This window comes from Lacerta agilis, chromosome 12 (assembly GCF_009819535.1).
Source record: "Lacerta agilis isolate rLacAgi1 chromosome 12, rLacAgi1.pri, whole genome shotgun sequence".
Lineage (NCBI taxonomy): Eukaryota > Metazoa > Chordata > Lepidosauria > Squamata > Lacertidae > Lacerta > Lacerta agilis.
The window spans coordinates 33,028,232-33,048,752 of record NC_046323.1 but is presented as its reverse complement, the minus strand read 5'-3'; the positions used below and the strand labels follow the sequence as shown (position 1 = coordinate 33,048,752).

The window sequence follows — 20,521 nt, the reverse complement described above, 5'->3', positions numbered from 1 at the left end:
CAGGGTTTGCCTTAGCATAGTAGAATTTTTGACATATTTCCCCCTCTAACAGCAAGCTGAGTGCCAAACAGTGTTTGGAATGGAGGGGAGTTTCAAAAGCAGAGTTACCATATGGAAGGTGGAGGGCAGGAAGGGTCTTATGTTTCTGAGAGGGGGAGGTTTAAAACCCCTGTGAGCGCAGAAAAGTAATTGCAAGGTTCTTTGGATCCTGGGCTTATAAGTTCATCCAGTTCCTGCAATATTAACAACAAAATCACCCTTAGAATGCAAATTACATACATCTGAAAAAAAACCTGGAATATGTGCTGAAGCCTTTCATTATGTGACTCTTTCTTTCATCTAGTGCGATTATGAATTGAACAAATAATACATACCTCGCTTGCTCCTACAAGACAGAGAGATAAACAAATCAAGCTAGATTAAAGAGTGATTAAATAAGAGAAACTAAACAAACATGTCCTCTAAAACATTGCCTTTCAGTAAATTCTGTATAATCAAGGCCCTGCTGAGGAAGTGGATGGGAGCTGAGAAAACACAAGTTGAGAAAAGACAATCTCTCATTCAGTTCTCATGGAGAACTGAACGTCTATGTCACGCCACGTGATTTTTCTGTACAAATTTAACTTCTCACTGCCATTTAGGGAGTTCGGAATCCAAAGCATCCCTCTCCTAAGATACAGTTGTGCAGAAAGAGCATCATTACACAGAAATGCAGCGCCTCGCCAGACTGTTGTTTTATTGCGGGTGTATTCTGTGACATGTTCTTGATGCAACAATTCTGCATTAGGGGTGGGTTTATTCTGCTTCTGCGGTTCTTCTCCAGTGCTACCACATTATTGCTGTCTGGACAGGCTATAAAGCAGGACCAAACCGAAAACAGAACATTTATGGGGTATAAAAAGTTAAGGGATTTCACTAAGAAATTACAGGATATGCACTGGTTGGGGATGAAGCAGTGTGACTCCCCCAAAATCTTTGCATGTGCAAACAATTAGTTCGCATATGACCACTCCTGAGCACAAATCATCATGACTGCAATAAAAAAAAAGATGCTTGGAGGAGCTCTAACATTACAGTGTCAATTTCAGTGTTGGGGGAGTCAGGGATAGCATGAAAGCTTTACAACTTGGTTTTATTGTGCCATAATATATGTATGTATGCATGTTGCAGGTGTCTTCCTTTGTGCCCTTCAATTGATCCTCACTTCCAGCTGATCAGTTCTCAGTGTCATTAACTAACCTCATTACTGATAATTCTTATCATAAACCTCATCAGTAGTCTTAGCCTAACTAAGCCGGTTAGATGACCCATCCATGTATGTTTCATGATTTTCACACACAAGGTTTTCACCCAAGGGGTGCATTAGAGTCCACCATAATGGAGACCCCACTAAAATTCAACCCCAAGTAAAATTCAAATATGTTGTTTCCTCATTTTTTAAGTGTACATAGGATTTTGGTTTTTTTAAAAAAATGAAACCACCAGAGTATTGTGTTGAATGAAATCTGCAAATTCTCCACTGCGGAGACCTAGGTTCTATACAAGTGTCTCCAAGGAAACATAGATTCAATTCTTATGACTATATATGCATTTTAAGTAATTCATTTTTATTTTATTTATTTTTTATTTTAAACACAAATTCAGTCTATTTTTCCTTTCCAAAAATGAAAATCCATCTTGCTGCGAGTGCACATTGCATGCAGGACACACTGTTTGTTAATGCATTTGTCTAGATCCCAAAAGATAGTTAGAATGCCATATTGTTTCCTGTACAGAACTGCACAAATGTGGAGTGCTTGATGATAACTTGTTCAGTGGGACTCTTAGAAAGAGGGAAAAGTGCTGCACTGAAAATACGGTCTCGTTTGTGGGCTTCAACATTTCTACAGGTAAGAAAATGCAAGCTAAAATATTAGGAAATGTTTCAGTTTTGTGTATTGTATGTGTATTATGTACTGCAAAATGAAGCTTCCCTCTGGCTTCTGAAATCATAGCTACAGGCTGCTTCTAGACTGGAGTAGGGAAACCTGCAGCCCTCCACATGGCTGGGGATGATGGGAGCTGTAGTGCAACACCATCTGGAGAGCAATAGGTTCCCCATCCTTGTCCTGGGCCTGAATGATACTAGAAATCTCATCTCCTCCGATCAAACCCCAATTCAAGCGTGTAAAGGTGAAACTGAACTTCAGAACATGGGTCTTCCCTTCTGTGTGCAGCTTGACTTGCTCCATGCCAGAGGGCCAAGTCTCAAGCTTGGGGTAAATTTCCTAACTCAGTTTTTAGCATTATCTGCATGCCTCTTTTGTATGTGCCACATTTCAACTTTCTAACCAATGTTGAAATACCTTTGGGAATCCCTTTCATTCCAAGGTGAGACAGTCAATTGTCTCACTTGCACCTTTTGCTAGTGACAAGCTGCTCTGGGTTGTGCCATTCAGAAACCTTTGAGGTTTCTGGATGGTGTGGGCACAACTTAACTGTTTGGGGAATACAATCTCAGCCCCACCCTTTGAGGGAAATGTTTACGAATTCTCCACTCGCGTTTCCCTGTAAACAGCACGCTAGGACATACTCAATGTAACGTGTGACGTTGCCTTGAAATAATTGGGGAAAGGCAAGTGACCCTTATTTCCAGTTATCCGCTGGCTCTCACTGATCCTCAGGAAAGACTCAGGGACCAGTAATAGATGCTGTAGTGGTTTGGTGGTGCTCACCTGCCCTCTCAACAGCTAAGCCTCTGAAGTGGGCCAGGGAGGTCAGCATGGTGCAAACACCACCAGCAGTTCCAACCTGGCACTCTTGCCGGCACATTTGCACTGCGCTCATCTCACCAGTGCACCCCTTCTCCTCTCAGTAAGCAGCAGTGACTCAGCTGTTGGGAGTTCAGGTGAGTACTGCCATACCACAGCATCCACTACTGGCAGAGACCTGTGTCATACAGGTAGATCCAGCAGCAACATTCCTTTTGAGGCAGCCAGAATTGCCCTCATCTGCATAAGCTGAAGTGCTTCAGGGATCACATAACTTGAATGAATATATCCGATTCCCCCAAATTTGCCTTACACAGTTGCCTGTCTAACCAACTATCTGTGCAAAATGTCTGATAATGGAACTTTAAAAAGAGAAGCACTTTTCTTCTCCTTCAAACAACCCTATGTCGTTCAATATGACATGAAACAAAATAATAGAACACCAGCTTCTCCTTCCAGATACAAAAGTGTAATCCTGCCGAGTATTTAATCCATTGTGATTCATTTTGGGGGAATAAAGAACACATGTTTCATTTCAAAGAGTGAATAAATTATATAGTTTTTAAAAATAATAATAATAATAATTGAACGACTTTCTAACTTTCTGAAATATTAAAGTGACATCTGCTTCACTGCAAGTTGTAGTCTGCCGCCTTAAAGCCTAAAATGTTATCACAAACTGCAGTAATATGAAGCGAGATGATTAAACATGTTTGGGTAAACAAGCAGCCTAAGGTCTCCCAATGAGCCAACAAAGATAACGAAGGCAGTTGAATCAGAGCCAAGAAAGGACAGGATAGTTTCTGGCTTTCCTTCAAAGCTTGGATGCAAACAAGAACATATGTTAAATTTTGTAGTCAGCCTTGCTGAACCAGCAAATCATCAATTGCCTAATTCATACAAAAAAAGAAATAGCCTTATTTGGAAAGACTACGTTGTGTTTCCACTATGGCTTCTATTAGCTTTCCATCTATGTAATTTATCACATATCTGATGTGTTTATAAAATAAACTCTAGTCAAAGAGGTAAACTGTACTTTGCATGCAAACATATGGGTTGATGCCCTGAACAGCAACTTCAGGAAGCTGTGATTTTGAATAGGGAAGCAGCAGGGGGAGGGATGTTTAATATTTTCTCCACCCCCTACATTTCAGAGCTGCTTTCAGGGAGATTTGGAGTTGAGAAGATATGGAGAAGGACATGATAAGGCAACTCCTTCAACATTCAAAAGAGCAGCTCCAGAAACTTATTTTCTGAACATAAATCATTGGTGTAGTTTGCCCCTAACTTGTTTGACACTGCTCTACCTTTTACAAACAACATTTGTGTGCAATGATCTCTCACAATGCAATTTTTGAAATAATAATCTCGGAGTGAAGTATTGCTTATATTACATGGCATTTGTTCGGGGTCATTTTCTTGGTTCCTGCTAGTTGGATCTCAAGCTGGGAAGGAGTGCTAATGAATTCCCAAAGTGTGTGTTTAAATGGCAACAGCACATTTCTCACTTTCCTCCACCTAAATGTGCCAGACATCAGAGGAAATGAGGTGTACCCTCTCCCTCTTTTCAGTGAAGCAGGACTAACATTATTACAATAACATGATCAGAAAATGTTGTTTCACAGCGTGCTTCAGTTTGGGGAGCAAAGTTCAGAACCACCACAAGACCTCAATTAAGGAACATGGATTTTTTGTCCCTTATAAGAAGGTTTATGGCATTGCCAGAAGAACATAAGAAGATCTCTGCTGGATCAGGCCAAAGGATCTAGTGCACCTTCCTGTTCTCACTGTGGCCAAACCAGAAGCCTCTCGGAAGCAGGATCCAAGGGCAATAGCACTCTCTCCACTTGTAATTCCAAGCAACTTGTATTCCCTCCTGAAAGGGACGGCTTTCCCTCAGACATAACTCAGCAAGATGAAGTTCTCTGGGGCTGGCTCTTCTGGTGCAGTAGCCAATATAGTTTCAAATGCTGGAACATCATTCAGATCCTCTTGAGAGGAAAATAGGAACCCAATTGATGCAGTCAACTGTTCCAACTGGCTAAAATAATGTATTTTCTTTCTCCTCTTTCAACATTCCCACCTGCAAACCAGATGCATGTTTCTCTCGCTTTCTCTCTCTTTTTTGTCCTTATGTGCCTTGCTTGGCCTCCACCCCTGTATCTGTTGGAGCAGGTTATTGACTTCTGCTGTTGTGCCTCATTGGAACCAAAGCAGGCACCATCATCCATCAACATACCTACCAAGAATTTGTTAAATTGTTTTTCACTACTTAGGTGGGCCAGGAGGTTGATGTGCTTTCCAAATTACCTCTGCATGAGTCTGGCCAGTATGCAGGCAGTTACTGTTCTCAGAGTGCGTTGGAAGTGCTTAACTCTTTTGAATCCAGGCACCCATCTGTTTTTCATTTGCCAGAACTCTAAGGGTCAGAATTTTCAACACTCCAATAGAAGGTATATGTTTGAACATACCTAGGTGAGGGTGTTGGTCCTCCTGAGAGTGATAAAGATACAAGTACAACTGTAGGTGAAGACCATGAAGCTCTCTAGATCGTTGAACCACTGGAACATAGCTCTGTGATCACAGTGCCGAAGAGGGTGGGAGGAAACACGTTTTATATTTGTTCTAGCAACATGCTACCCATTAATACATGGATAAGGGCAACTGCCCCTGCTTCAACAGGTGGGTAGCTCAGTTGCTTACAGCATGATGCTTATTAACACCAAGGTTGCAGGTTTGATTTCTGTAAGGAACAGCTGCCTATTCCAACTCCATGATTCTTTTATTCTATGATACTAGGTCCTGCCTACTCAATGTCAACGCATTTAGAGGTAGTGCAAACATCTGCAATGAGGCATCTGCTTGCATTCAGCTGAATACATGCAGACAGAGGTAGATTTAGGGCATCACAACCAGTTCCCCCCTCACAGGGCGCCAAGCCAAGAGGGCACCTTGGTGCCCCCTTCCCAAAGTCTCGTATGCACTTCAGGAAGGAGGCATGAGGGCTCTGACAAGGTCCTAGAATCCTCCTTCCTTCTTCCCATAGCCTAGTTAGCACTTGCCCAGCTTTGGGAAGCAGATGGGAGAACTTCCAACATACATAAAAACATTAAAGAACTTCCCTATACAGGGCTGCCTTCAGATGTCTTCTAAAGGTTGTATAATTACGTATCTCCTTGGCTTGGGGGTCGCATAACTCCATACCCTCCAATACTATTTCTCCAATGGAAATAAGGACGTCCTAAGGAAAAGTGGGACATTATGGGATCAAATCGGAAACTGGGATGGCTTCTGTAAATCCAGGAAAATAGGGACACTTAGAAGGTCTGAAATTGGGTATTGAAATGAGACATTGTACCATCCCCCCATCCCACTTTCAGATTCCATTCAGTGGTCGAAATTGAACTCCAGAGTACGTCTTGGAGCTTAAGAAGCAACTGAGAGGATGCAGTGGCCCAAGGCACAGTTCAACTTTTAAAAAAAAAAGTCCTGGCAGATGTTAATCCCCAGGAAATACCATGTGGTGGAGTTGCTGCTAGTAAAGCAGGCTCAGCATTGGAAGAGAACATACACTGCAGTGAAAAAAAGCTTTTATTTTTTAAGTTGATGTATGTAGTGTAGAGGGCCTTTGGAAATGGCTAATTCCCTTAACTGCTCATCCATCAGTTAGACACTGTGGGGTATCGCTTCACGGTCTGATAATGTCAAATTAATGAGGAAGACAGGATATGCTCTCCGTTCAAAATCTCTCTATAAATTGCATGCAGTGCTGTATGTTTAGTAGCTTGCTTGGATGTGAGCAGATGAGCATATAATGCTCCCTGGGGTTGGGGGTGCTGAATTGCTTAATGTAAGCTTTTGGAATGAACACTCTCCAGAATTTGGAAAAAGTGGAAAGGCAGAGTCTTTATAGGATCTTATAGCCAAGATTTTAATGCTGCACTAGACTCTTTGAAGACTGCCATATTCATATACGTTCATTAAACAGCCTTTCTTCATTCTTCAAATAGCTAATTCTTGGTCAAATAAAATTTATGTTTTAAGAGTTTTAGCCAAATTGCTTCCCAAAGGAAATACAGCAGAACTATAAATTAATATTTTGGTTAATAATAATAATGATCCCCACCCTCTCTGTGCTGCTTCTAGCAAAATATAAGAACATGATAAAACATCAAAACTTCCCAATACAGGGCTGCCTTCAGATGTCTTCTAAAAGTTGTATATAGTTGTTTATGCAATAGTATATAGAGGGTAACCAATCAGAACGGAAAACTTGTGTATAAAATGTTTAGGAGTTTGTTAAGAGGGGGGAGCAAAAAGTAGACTTTTAAGTTGAAGGCGAGTAATTAATAGAGCTCCTTAAGGACAAGTGTGAGACCCATTTTATTTTTGGGAATGGAAGTACAAGGGAAGTAGGAGTACATTGATGACATTTGCTGATAACCTCAAATAGGGAGGCAGTATTATTACTACAGATGGAGGTCAAGAAATTATACGGGGCAAATGGGATGACCTCCTGAACCCAAGTAATAGAAATGGAATGAGACTGAACAGCGCAAAAATGTTATGGTCATACACTTGGGGAATAATATTAAACATGTTTGATATCATCTGGGGATTCGGTAGCTGTAAACAACAGAGAAGGGGAAAGATCTAAGAAAGAGATACACAAATACATTGTAGGAGGTCATGTATTGGAATGGGAATTGTTGTTTTAGGTTGAAACCTCGTGATTACAGAATGGACCAAACCTGGGAATCACAGGATGGTCTCTGATTTATAAGTTACAATGCGGACATTATATTTGTTAAAACACTGGGGTCTGGTGGGATTATCAAAGTTGCTCATTGCTTCCTGACAAACCACCAGAAAGCCTGGAAATTTGGTACATACATAACCCCAAACATACTGATTCCTAGAAATATATATATACTCACTCTGGGATATTCAAGGTGCACTCCCAAACAATGAAGCTATTGCTACACCACCTAGGCAGCTGATTTTTGGCAATTGTGAAAGGGAAAACAACGTAGAAGACAGTTTTGGCTCAGCATTGCTTATGGCCCATTCCTTACATACACTGTCGTATGGATGGGAGATGATGCTACACTGAAGCAGAGTATTTCACAGCCACCCCTCCTGGATCACCCTCTCCTTCCCCAGGTCTAGAAGGCTTCCCTTCGTTATTTCTTTGGCCCCAAAATGTTTAGAAACCACCGATGTTGTTGCCAATACTTAAATTCAGTGAGAGTTGCTTAGCTGGCTTCTTGTTACTAAAATGAAAGCAAAGAATTAGCTCTCAGCTTTGGGGAACAATGGCACATTTCTCAAAAGCACATGCCCCTTCAAATGAGAGTGTGGTTTGTATAAGGCCCTCCTTCCAGTGCATAGGTCAGGGATTAGTGTACTCATAAATCCTCTTCTCTGATGAGAGATAACATAACTTAAGGAGGCCTGCTCTGAACAGCAGCTGCAATGGCAGAAAGTATCCCTAACATAATGGGGTGGGGTGGGGGGAGCAAGCTTATGCTGCCGGAAATTCCAAAGAATATAAACACTTTGCACTGGTGAGATGAGAATGCTGGCCTCACTGAAAAAGTTATAACACAATGAGCTCCAGAATCTGTTGGTTGTGGAGCAGAGAAGGGAGACCCTCCTTCGAAACAAAGGAGAGTTTCCCAGGTGTGGGGTATAAAGTGGGCAATGAAGTCTCAGAACTGGAGTTTTGCCAAAGCTGAAACCAAGATTTGATATGATAACAAAATAGGAAATGCTGTGTGTTCTGAATTACGTTCCCATCGTCTTAAAATGCGTCCGAAAGTAGGGAGTATTGTGTTTGTTTTTGATCAGAAGTATACTTTCAGAAGAATAGAAACCGAGGTCTCTTCTTCTCCCACCCCCTTTTAAAGTTACCAAGTAAACTTCATCATGAGCCTGTTGTGATTCTAATTGTCATGAAAGCGAAATTTCCATGTGGATTCAGCCAAAAACTGTGTTTGGATTGTATTGTTAGGATAATTCAGATGCTGTGCCAATTCATTCCTCGGCCACTCAACAAGTCTGCGAGCTGCTGGTGCCAAACTATGGAGCAGCTTTTGAGAATGAAACCCTTGCAGTCCAGTCCCATACGTGTCTGAGCAGAAAAGAGCCTTACTGAGTTCAGTGGAACTTACTCCAAGGAAAGTGTGTATAGGAGGGATGGAGGATCTGTTACCTTCCAGATATTCCTGGACTCCAAATCCCATCAGACCCAGCCAGCATGTATAATGGTCAGGGTTTGCGAGAGTTGTAGTACAACAATATTTGGAGGACTGCAGGATCTACATCACAGGTGGATGAGGTTCCGGATTTTCCCTCTATAATCCATAAGGATTTACCTGGATGCTCAGGAGGAAGGGTGGGAAATATATTAGATAAATAACCAAAATGTTCATTTCAGTTTCTGTCTCTGAAGGAAATTGGGAAATATATCATACAGTACATCCCTGAAAAGAATCTTGTTTCAAGAAACATTGGAAGCTTTAGAACAGGGCTGAGGAAACTGGCCCTCCATATGTTGTTGGCGTACAACTCCCATCCATCTTGACCATTGGCCATGTGGGGCTGATGGGAGTTGGAGTCCAGCAACATCTGGAGGGCTCCAGGCTGGCAAAGGCTGATGTACACTATGGGTGTTGATCAAAAGAAAGATGGCTATAGACTTGGTTTGCATGATCAAATCCTGGATTAATCATCCCTGGCATGCATTTCCTTCTCTCCTAACCCCCTTTGCACATGGCGGAAAAACAAACTAGGAAGCTGCAGTTAACCATAGCTTCTTGTTAGGTGCTAATTTAGAACTAGGGTTAATGGTATCCAAACAAGCCAGGATTCACAAGGCAAACATTAGTTCAAGTGGGGAAATAAACCAGGAAGCCACTGTGAACCATAGCTTCCCACTCTGTGCACACCAGGAAACTATTGTCAACGACTTCCAAACAAGCCTGGACATACAGTAAGCCATGATTTACATGGAACTCGTGCATAGCCTGGCTTGTTATGAAGCCACAATTTGTGCAAATGCAGCTATTATGGGGAACATGGTATAGCACATGTATATACTATTTCTATAACATGAGAAGGGAGATCAAACTGATAACTCAGACTAATCAAAACATCATTTGAAAACCTCTGTCTGTATTTCTTTTTTTGTTCCAGAGGAAAAATGACCACTACTCTCTTTCTGTCAATGTGTCATTCGAAGTAAAGAAGATGCCGTACAAAGTTCAGCCAACAAAACTCCCTGAAGGAAGCATAGCAGTGAGTAGCACAGAAAACAAATAACACACTGATGCAAAACACGTGCATTGTTTGGTCATCCTGGTTGCTGCTGTATGAAATATTTATAGATGGGAAATCCAAGATAAGTCCTTCCTGTGTTTCTTGTACAGGTCCATCCTCTGAGTACTATTTAAAGGTTATTTGTGTGAGAGAGTTTAAAATAAAATGTAACGTTTGCTGTGCAGCTGAGTTTCTGTTATAACGATGATTAGAAGGGGGAATGGGTTAATTTAGACAGAACTCAGTCCATACAGTTAAAGAATGGGAACCTGCTGCAGCGATTGTCTGTAGGGCTAGGGCAAGGATGGCGAACCTGCAGCCCTCCAGATGTTGCTGGACTGCAACTTCCACCATCCCCGGCCATTGGCCATGGTGGCTGGGCCTGATGGGAGCTGCAGTCCAACAGAAAGTGAAGGGTCACAGGTCCGCCAGCCCTGCAGCAGGGAGGCCAAACAACTGTGGCTCTCTGCTGCCGTTTACCACAAGATTAGGCCCTTTGGAAATGGTAAGATTACTCCAGAACGACAGATTTGTGCTTGTAGTCCTAGGCTTCTATGATTGATTTATGTGTTCGTGCTAAATACGGTTTGACCCATCTTTACTCAGTCATAATGAGGTAGAGGTCTCATTTCCCGTTTCTGCTTGGAGAAGGAATGTGGCAGCAAGCAAACCTCAGCTCTTCGTAGTTTCATGCCTCCCAACCTGCTAACTTTATGCATTGTTGTTTCCTCATGGGCTCTCTTGTGCTTTCTATATAAGACGCAGGATTCTGATATAGTTCTTGCACCGCACACAAATAAAAATATTTAATATAATATATATATTTCATATATATTCATATAATTAGACCTATGTGAAATATTCAGGGCATTTTCATTTTCCTTCAGTTATTAAGCAGTTACAGAAAAGTATTACTGTATAAGTCTTTTTTATTCCTATGAGAAAAGAAAAGCGATTAAGAAGAAATAAAAGTGATTGTGCACACTGAACAAGAGTGGTTTTCCCCCATACAGCGGGACTAGCACCATAATGAGAAAAGTATATGCAGATGGGGAGGAGTTCAGCCAATAGACAGGAATTTTTGACTAGTTCATGACTGGCTTCTCTCTTTGATGCCTACTGTACTGGGATGATTTACCTTTAGGCTCAAAAGGAGAACGTTTTGATCCTTAATATTCATTGCTCATCCAAAGAGGTTCAAAGATACCACAGTCAAAGATAAATCCCGGCTCTTTCTGCTTCCCCCACCCACTTTGCATGTGTTTTGTAGCAGAAACACATGTTACTCAAAATGGCTGCTGAGTACTGTCTCCCAGCTGTTCAATTGCGCTCTGCCACAGGTGATCGCCTGCTGTTCTCAACAGATCTCCTATGATATACTGAATAATCAGATAAGCATTTTTACAGTACTACTTGAGAATGAAGCATATTATTCCACAGAGCTGATTTACAGCCAGATGCCCAAAACAGCAACTGTAAACTCTTGAAAAATGGTAGTGCATTTATGTCCTCCTAAATCTGGCCATTGGCAATGGAGGTTTGCCAACCCTGCAGCTTGATGTGCTGTAGGCAGAAGTTCTTTTGAAGTTTCTGTTAGCAGTACTTTCCCCCCTGAAATCAGTCAGTCATGGATTCAGTGTTTGTCTAGGAGGATTTGTTTGGAAGACCAAGAGTCAAAGTAAGTACAAAATTTGGAAATTCTTTAACACTACTATGTTATCACTCAGAATGATGATCCTATCTGTGTGAAGTTTTGCTACTTACACTGGTTTTACAGAATCATGGTTAAGAACTCGCCTTGACTTTGGAAATTCGTTAAAGCTTCAACATTATCATCATCCAGAATGATGACCACATATACTTGATTTTTTTGCTACTTACACTGTGCTTACAGAACTGAGTATTGGCGATGGCCAGGACAAGGTTGTTATCCTGAAATACATGAACAAGAAGCTCCAGTGTTTCTGTCAACCAACCTTGCTATCTTGTGTCATTCACAAGGCACCACTTATCTGCAGAACAATTCCACGCTCTAGAGAAAACAGCCCTGCTGTTGTTTGTATGACCCCTTGATGAATGAAAATGAGTCAGGAGCCAAGAACTCCTGATCTTGTCAGGGGTTGTTGACTCCCTTTCAACTCACTTCAACCTAGACCACCCCTTGCGACATAAAATCAGAAGCTGACATTAATTAATTCAGGGCCTGTTGTCCCAGGATTAAAGTGTAATAAGATTCTTCCTAAATCATACCAGAGGCCCAACTTTTCCAACTGGGCATGAAGGCGATTTCCCTCCCCTGTAGTCTTCAGGAAGGTATTCCAAGGTATATTGTCTGTGGACTTGGAAGTTCAGTTAGCTGTCATATCTCTGCATGTGTCTGTCTCGTGCATGAATGTGTTCATTGCATGCATTATGGATTACTTGCAGTTGTGTGCCAGAAGAGACCTGCTTTGTCAAACCAATCTAGTCCTGCATCCTGTTCCCCTTAGTGGCCAGCCTGTTGTCTGTGACAGTGACAGGGAATCTCTGGCCCTCTGGGCATTGAACTGCATCTTCCATCATCCCTGACCATTGGACATGGACTCTGGAGGGACAAGGTTCGCCACCAATGATCTATGGAAAAACCCAAACAGGAAATCAGGGCCATAGCCCTCTACCACTGTTGTTCCCCAGTGGCTGGTACAAATTATCATAGAGAGCTGCTTCAGACTGAGTCAAACCAGTGGTCCATCTAGCTCAGTATTGTCCACACTGACTGGCAGAGATTCTCTGGGGTTTCAGGTAGGAAGTCTTTCCCAGCTCTACCTGAAGATGCTAGAGATTGAACTTGGGACCTCCTGCATACAAAGCAGAGTTTTCAATATAATCAGACTAGATTTAAGTAATTGCCATTTGGGGAAGAAGATAGAGGATGATCTTGAAATACTATAATTATAGTCAACTGAAAGTAAAGTCCAAAGTCGGGCGTAGCGAGCCGCTTGGCTGCCAGGGGCGGCAAGCCAAGCAGCACCCCCGGGGGTGGGGCATCGCTCTGTGCGCATGACGTCACGACACATGCACACAGAGTGATGCCTCCGCCCAGGCCAAGTGTGATGCCCCTCCTCGCTGGCCCGCCCGGCTCCGCCCAGGGAGCCCAGCAGCGAAAAAAGCCGCTGAAAGGGGGCTTTCCCCCTTTCAGCTGCTTTTTTCACCGCTGGGCTCCCTGGCCTGAGCGGAGCTGGGGAATGGAGAGGGGCGGGCCAGTGAGGAGGGGTGACACCCCCCTCACTGGCCCACCCCTCTCCATTCCCCAGCTCTGCTCAGGGAGCCTAGCGGCAAAAAAAGCCGCTGAAAGGGGGAAACAAAACTAAGTTAAATCCAGGGAGGAAAGGGGGGGAAACAACTAAGTTAAATCCATGAACACAACTAAGTTAAATCCATTCATTTCAATAGGTCTTCTCTAAGTAAAAGTTAAATTCTAACCTCTCTCTGATGGGATGCTTCTACAGAATCAGTGTTCAGGCACATTTCTTTTAAACATGCTTGCTCTCCCTGCAAAGTATATTTATACAAGGGAGTTATAATATGCAAACACACATGTCAATATTAATTCTGTTTTTTTTATAAGAATTTATTGATTTTTACAACAAACAAATAAAACACCCACATTAACCCAACACCTAACTGAAAATAGACAAATACATATACACCAATAATTCTTCTTCTTATATCATCAAAAAAAGATCTTGATCGAATCTTGGCACAGACTTCCCCTGCCTTTCACCTTCGTTTCTAATACCAAATATTACTTTAATAACATCATATAAAGAATTAACATCTAATCTTGTTTTATAACATGCAAAAATTTACCAAAACTAACTTAACAAAAATTTAATCATATTGTGACTTCATATTAATTCCACACAAAATTCTAGTTCTTAACACATTATTCTCAATATAAATCACAGCAAATATCCTCTTTCTCTATAACTGCTGTTAATAACAAAAATTTAAATATCTCTTTTCTTAGTCCAAAAACTTAAAATCTTGACACGCCGGTTTCAGGTTACCATAGTTTATCATTTTTTCTTTTTACCGTTAATACAGTTCACCCTATCCCCCTTCTGTCCATTTTCTTTAGTCGTCTTACTCCAGAGCCGCTCCTCGAAGTGTCATTTTTCCTTACAAGTCCACAGATCCAGACAAAAACCAAAACAGTCCTTGCATAGAGCTTCAGGGTACGCAAATCCTCTTCTTCCAGCTTCTCCGGTTCACCATACCATTCCTCTTTTATTTGTAGACACAATTTTTTCACCGACGCTCCCGGGCTCTCACCTCGAGAGTTAGATATAACAATTCTCCTCGTCCTGGGTCTGCCACCCCCGAAGGACGTTTCATTTTTCCAGAGTCGCCAGACCATTCCATCCTGTTCTTCAATCATCCCCTTCAGTTCCATGCCAAGGCTCCCTTCCAATGCAGCCATTTCTTGTAAAGTCTCCTCTGTGGGATATATCTTTTCTGACATGTCCCGGTTCAATATCTCCAATTTTCGGTTGAGCAGTTCCAGTCTCAGTATAATAATCCTTTGTTCATCACTCATCTCACAGTTCATCACCAGATCGAAAACAAAACCCAGCATGGCAGAAGCGGGCATAGGTGTCAAATTACAGTTTCGATTTTCAGACTTCTCCATCTTAATGCCAGTAACTTTCCACTCAATCACAATCTTTCGCAGCCATTTTCCCTGTATCCAGGGTGCAAGAACCACAGATTTTAAAAAGAGATATTATCCACAGACTTATTCCCCAAAGGGAGATCAAAGAAGTCTCACTTGTCAAAATTCAAATACTTTGTAACCATCACTGTAACAGCAGTCTCTTAAACTGGTTACTTTCTATCCCCCGAAGGGAGGGAGGCAGGCTTCCTTTCCAAATGTCACCCGGGTCGTTAAAAAAGTACAAAAACGAGTCCAATCCACTACTCACGGCCACCGGGTTTCTTTAATTCCAAACTTGACAGGTAGAACATTGACGCTCGTCGCGGGGGTGACCGCCGCTCCACGTCCCGGTTGGGGCATGTCCCCTATAGCCCGGCTCCGTTGTCCCTTCACCCCCACTCCCCCTTTTATAGGGGGAGCGAGGGAAGGGTTCAGAGCCATAGTGGGCACAGCCGGGGAGCCCGGGGTGCGGGACGCTCTTCCCGCACCCCACCGGAGCCCCGCTTTGCGGTGGCGGGGCTCCAACCCCCGGGACAGACTGGGTCGCCTCGCAGCCGAGGCAACCCACGACCGCTCCGCGATGGCGTCGCCGCCGGAAGTGTCAATATTAATTCTGAGTCTAAATTCAGGGGAGCTTTTATCTACTAATTTGGACCCTTTTTCAAAACAGAAAAAATGGCAAATGTTTGCCTGAGAGGAACATGCAGAACAAGTAAAGAGTAATTTATTATCTTTCAACCCCTCTAAGCAGAAATGATTAAAGATCAGAGAAAGGGCCTATTATACACACAAGCACCAATCGCACTACAAGAATAGCTCATTTATTGTAAGCCTAAAGCTACTGAAACTCTGTGATAGATAGGTCAGAGTTTGGCCATTCAGATGCCAATTTAACAAAAAAGATAATCGGTGAGGATTTGAGAAGTGTATTGAATCTACAAAGTTTGTTCTACAATGTCTGTCTCTCTCTCTCTCTCTCTCTCTCTCTCTCTCTCTCTCTCTCTCTCTGTGTGTGTGTGTGTGTGTTCAAGGTGATCTTCAGGTCGGCATTCACCTTCCAGCCTGGTAATGCTTCCTAACTTTTATCCTGTGGAAAAGGAACCAAGAGTTTTGCCTTTGTGCAGTGCTTGCTTCACAGCTTTCTGCACCTTTGTGATGCATAGCGCTTAGCCCAGGCATCCCCAAACTCGGCCCTCCAACTTTTTTGGGACTACAACTCCCATCATCCCTCGCTAACAGGACCAGTGGTCAGGGATGATGGGAGCTGTAGTCCCAAAACAGCTGGAGGGCCGAGTTTGGGGGTGCCTGGCTTAACCCCTGCAGGAAGCGACAGAAGGCCACTAAAAGTAATGATGTTAAAACTAGGCTCCATCTATGTATCACCTTGAGCAGTGTGGTTGCAACCAGAAATATATATACACAGTCTTCCAAGTGTGGTTGCACCACAGATTTACCTAATGGCATTATGATATTGGCAGTTTTGTTTCTGATTCCTTTCCTAACGATCCTTAACATGGAATCTGCCTTTTTCACAGCCGTCCACACATTGGGTTGACATCTTCATTGAGCTATCTACTGTTGACACCAAGGTCTCATTCCTGGTCCTTCACCACCAGTTCAAAGTAGACAATATTAGATGAGCTGGACAACAGTCTGACCCGTTTCAAAGCAGCTTCTAGGTCCCTTGCAACTGATATTGTGGAAAACATGTGCCCTCTCCTTCTTACCTCGATAGAGAAATGTTCTCCTAAGCATAAGGAGCTCTTTGGCCATGTGAGACAGGCAGTCTGTGTCACAAGGGCTCTGCCAGAAACACCATATGGTGTGCATTAAAAGCTCCACAGCTGCATCACTGACCACCTTAGATAAAAGGATGGGCAAAGGAATATCAGTTGAGCAACTTCATTCCTATCTCTCAAAGTTTCTCTATCCTTTGCATTCCCTCCCACCCCCGCAATAAAAAAGAGATAAAGCACTTCTGAACTGGCATTAGGCTCACAGCCTTGTATTAAACCTAAAACCACATGAGAAAATAGTGGGCCCATCCAAGTTGAAGAACGAACACCTACATGAAGTCATAAATAAAATGCTCTCTGGGAATAACAGGTGGTCCGCTTTGCAACTATGCTTGGGCGTGCACAAACGCAGTTGGCAGACGCTTCTGTCTCTTTGCCCTTAGTTCATTGCAACCATCTTTCTACGAATGCCAGTAGTTTTTCCAATCATCTGTGCTAAGTGAAAAAGGGTTTTAACACATTTCTCCAGATTGGTGTATGACACCGCTTTCAATAGTGGTGGGGAAAGACCATAGATCAGTGCTAAGAGTAAATGCTTGGTGTGCAGGCGATCCCAGGGTCACTCACCAGTTTCTGTAGGTACGGCTGGGAAAGATTCCTATCTTAAACCCTGGGGAGACTCTGCATGTCAGTGTTGTCAGGACTGGACTACAGTGACCAATGGCCTGACTCGGTTTAAAGACATCAGTATAAGGTTCTGCACTTAAGCAGGAAGAACCAGCTGCACCAATATAAGATGGGGGACACCTGGGTGGCCATGTGAAAAGGATCTAGGGGTCTTAGTGGACCACAAACTTAACATGAGTCAACAGTGTGATGCAGCAGCAAAAATAAAAAACACCAATGCTATTCTAGGCTGCATCAACGGAAGTATAGTGTCCCGATTAAGGGAAGTAATAGTACTGCTCTATTCTGCCTTGGTTAGACACACCTGGAATACTGTGTCCAGTTCTGGGCACCACAGTTTAAGAAGGATGTTGACAAGCTGGAGTGTGTGCAGAGGAGAGCAACCAAGATGATCAAGGGTCTGGAAACCAGCCTTATGAGGAACGGTTGAAGGAGCTGGGTTTGTTTAGCCTGGAAAAGAGGAGAGTGAGAGGAGATATGATAGCCATTTTCAAACATCTCAAGGTCTGTCACAAGTTACAAGAAATGAGATTCTGACTAAACATTAGGGAGAACTTTCTGACAGTAACAGCTGTTTAACAGTGGAACAGATTCCTTTGAGAGGTTGTAGAGTCTCCTTCATTCAAGGTTTTTAAGCAGAGGTTGGATGGCCATTTGCCATGGATGCTTTAGCTGAGATTCCTGCATTGCAGAGGGTTGAACTAGATTACCCTTGGGATCCTAGTTACAATTCTTTGATTCTATGATAAGGCAGCTTCCTATGTTCCTACTGCCGTACTGCATGCAATGTGCACAGGTCAGTGACTTTGCTGGTATATGCCGTGGCTCCTCACTTCATGTGTTTTCCCGTGACAAGGATTATTAGACAAAGCACAAAATATTTTAGCTAGTATAGGTTATTTTCTACTTGCCCTTTATCTAACCAGACCCCAGGGTGGTTTATACAGTCCATAAAGTGCAGCACCTCATAAAATACAGCATGAAAATCTAAAACCAACATTTAAACATTATACATAGCAGAAGGCTTCAAGCGTCTCCATAGCATCTAATATTGACATGGTTCCCATTATCATTTCTTCTAAACAGTGAACAGAAATGCCTGTTTATCTGGCATAAAGAAGTCAGCAGCAAGGAGGACAACTGTTCAAATTTCCCCTTTCTTTAATACATATTTTAAACCCAAATATGCCTGGCTGCCATCTTGCCTTACAACATGAAATCTGGTTTTCTCATGCAAAATAGAGTCATTTTATCAGAACTGTGAGAACAATAGCTTCCCTCTCTCCTTTAAGAAAGCATCACCAGTCTTCAAGGTAGTGGAGAAAAACCTGAACAGGTGCATGTTCAGAAAACTGCAGAAAATCATGAAGGCCAGGAAGCCCCAAGTTACGTAAGAGAAAAGGTTTGAGAGCCACGCATGGGAAGTCCAGGTGCAAAAATCTTTTTCTCATTCATAAAGATCACTGCATGGGTGGCCATAGACACAATGTCATGCCTCGGCCTAACCCACCTTGCAGAGCTCTGGTTCAGAACGATAAAATGCCTTGTGGCTCACAACATTCTGTAGAAATGCCACACAGACCATCACAATAAAAATAATTATTCTACTCTAGGTGGTACATCCAGCAACCATGAAATGAACATTAATCTCCTCAGGAGAAATTCGATTCAGATTGCATTGAGAGCCAAACCTTCCTGATTCACATTTTCCAAAACAATATATGAACCAAAACACAGGCATCCTTTGAGATTTACACTTCTCTGAATTTTGCAATGCAGCTCATCAGCCATTTAAACGTTTACGAAGATGCATATACTACAGTAAAGGGTGCATAAAAATGCATATATAAGTTAGAAGAATGTACAAAAATGCATTGTATTGGGGGGGAATTATTTGCACAAATGTGTATATTAGGTAAAATTGCATATAAAATGCATATTTCGCAAAATCTGCATTAAAATCGACTTTTTTTAAAAAAAGGTCATGATTGATGTGGAAATGTGGAGAACTAAACTTGAGATTGGAAAAAATGAGAAATTGAGAGAAGCCAAAATGGACAGATTTGCTATCCCTACTCCTGGGACCTTATCCTTCCTTGATACCTTAGCTTTATATACCTATTGATTCCCTGTTCAACTATTGCTCCTTTCGAACAGAGCCCATACCCGTTTCCCCTTATGCTTTAAAGTTTTGTTTAAAAGTGTGTGGTGTTGTCTGGCTTGCATTACTTTATTCTGATACCAGGCTTTCATTTTCATTTTTATTTTAATCTTGTGACATGAAATTCTAGACTCCAGTGTTGCACCCAAGTAAAACTGATATGAGTGAAATTAGTTACAGGTTTATATTCAAGATAAGCTGTTTTGCTTGTACAGTTGTGTCAAGGAGAAATATTTCCAACATGTAGCTCCAGATGTATCTGTCTTGTGATGCTCTCTTTGTCTCTTCGGGTTCTTAGGGGAAGAATTATTGTTACTGTTGTTATTGTAATAATAATAATAACACTAATAATAATAATAATAATAATAATAATAATTTATACCCCACCCTTCCCCGCCAAACCGGGCTCAGGGCGGCTAACACCAATAAAATCACAACAAAAAAATAAAACAATTCATTAAAATACAGATTAAAATACAATTTAAAATTAAATCTAAACTGCAGCCTCATTTTTAAGTAGCCCACCAATCACACCAAAAGAACGAAACATCAGGGTTAAACTGAAACCAACCCAAAGGCTAGGTGGAACAGCTCCGTCTTGCAGACCCTGCGGAAAGATGCCAAATCCTGCAGGGCCCTGGTCTCTTGTGCCAGACTGTTAAAGATTGTTTCTAGTGAAAAATTGTATTGATAGGGAATGTTTGTTCACTTCTTTCAAAAGTTTCTAAACTTAGCTTTATATACCTACCTTTATATACCTTTCCAGGGTGGCTTACATTCAATACCAAATATACAGTTTTATCAGTTGCAAAAAAAAAATGAAAACATTAAATAAAGTTTATAATAAAACAATCAGTTTAAACAAACCCAATGGAGTCACCAACAAATGTTTCGGCAGCAATATATACAATAAAACATTTCCGTTAACAGCCAGTGAAAACAGATGGCTTTTTTTTTCTTTCTTTTTTTAAAATCTGGAACCAACCATATTTCCCCGCATGTTCCCTGCAGTTGATAGAAGGTTTCTCTCTCTGTGTGTTAGAATACTAGAACCTGAGGTCATCCAATGAAGTCAGTTTTGAGAAGATTCAGGACAGACAAAGGGTTTCTTCATATAGCACAGAGTTAAAACTATGGAAGCCACTATCACAATATGCAGTAATGGCCACCA

General features: G+C 42.0%; 1 protein-coding gene across 2 annotated transcripts in view; it reads left to right on the top strand.

Annotated features, from left to right (window-relative positions):
- The window catches only part of ITGA8 (integrin subunit alpha 8), a 118,895-nt gene that overhangs the window by 87,305 nt on the left and 11,069 nt on the right, over positions 1-20,521 (top strand). For both annotated transcript variants that reach the window (XM_033164907.1, XM_033164906.1), the window contains 2 exons: positions 1,776-1,889; positions 9,948-10,049. In XM_033164907.1, coding sequence (XP_033020798.1) covers positions 1,776-1,889; positions 9,948-10,049 — 216 coding nt within the window. The remainder of the gene's footprint in view (positions 1-1,775; positions 1,890-9,947; positions 10,050-20,521) is intronic.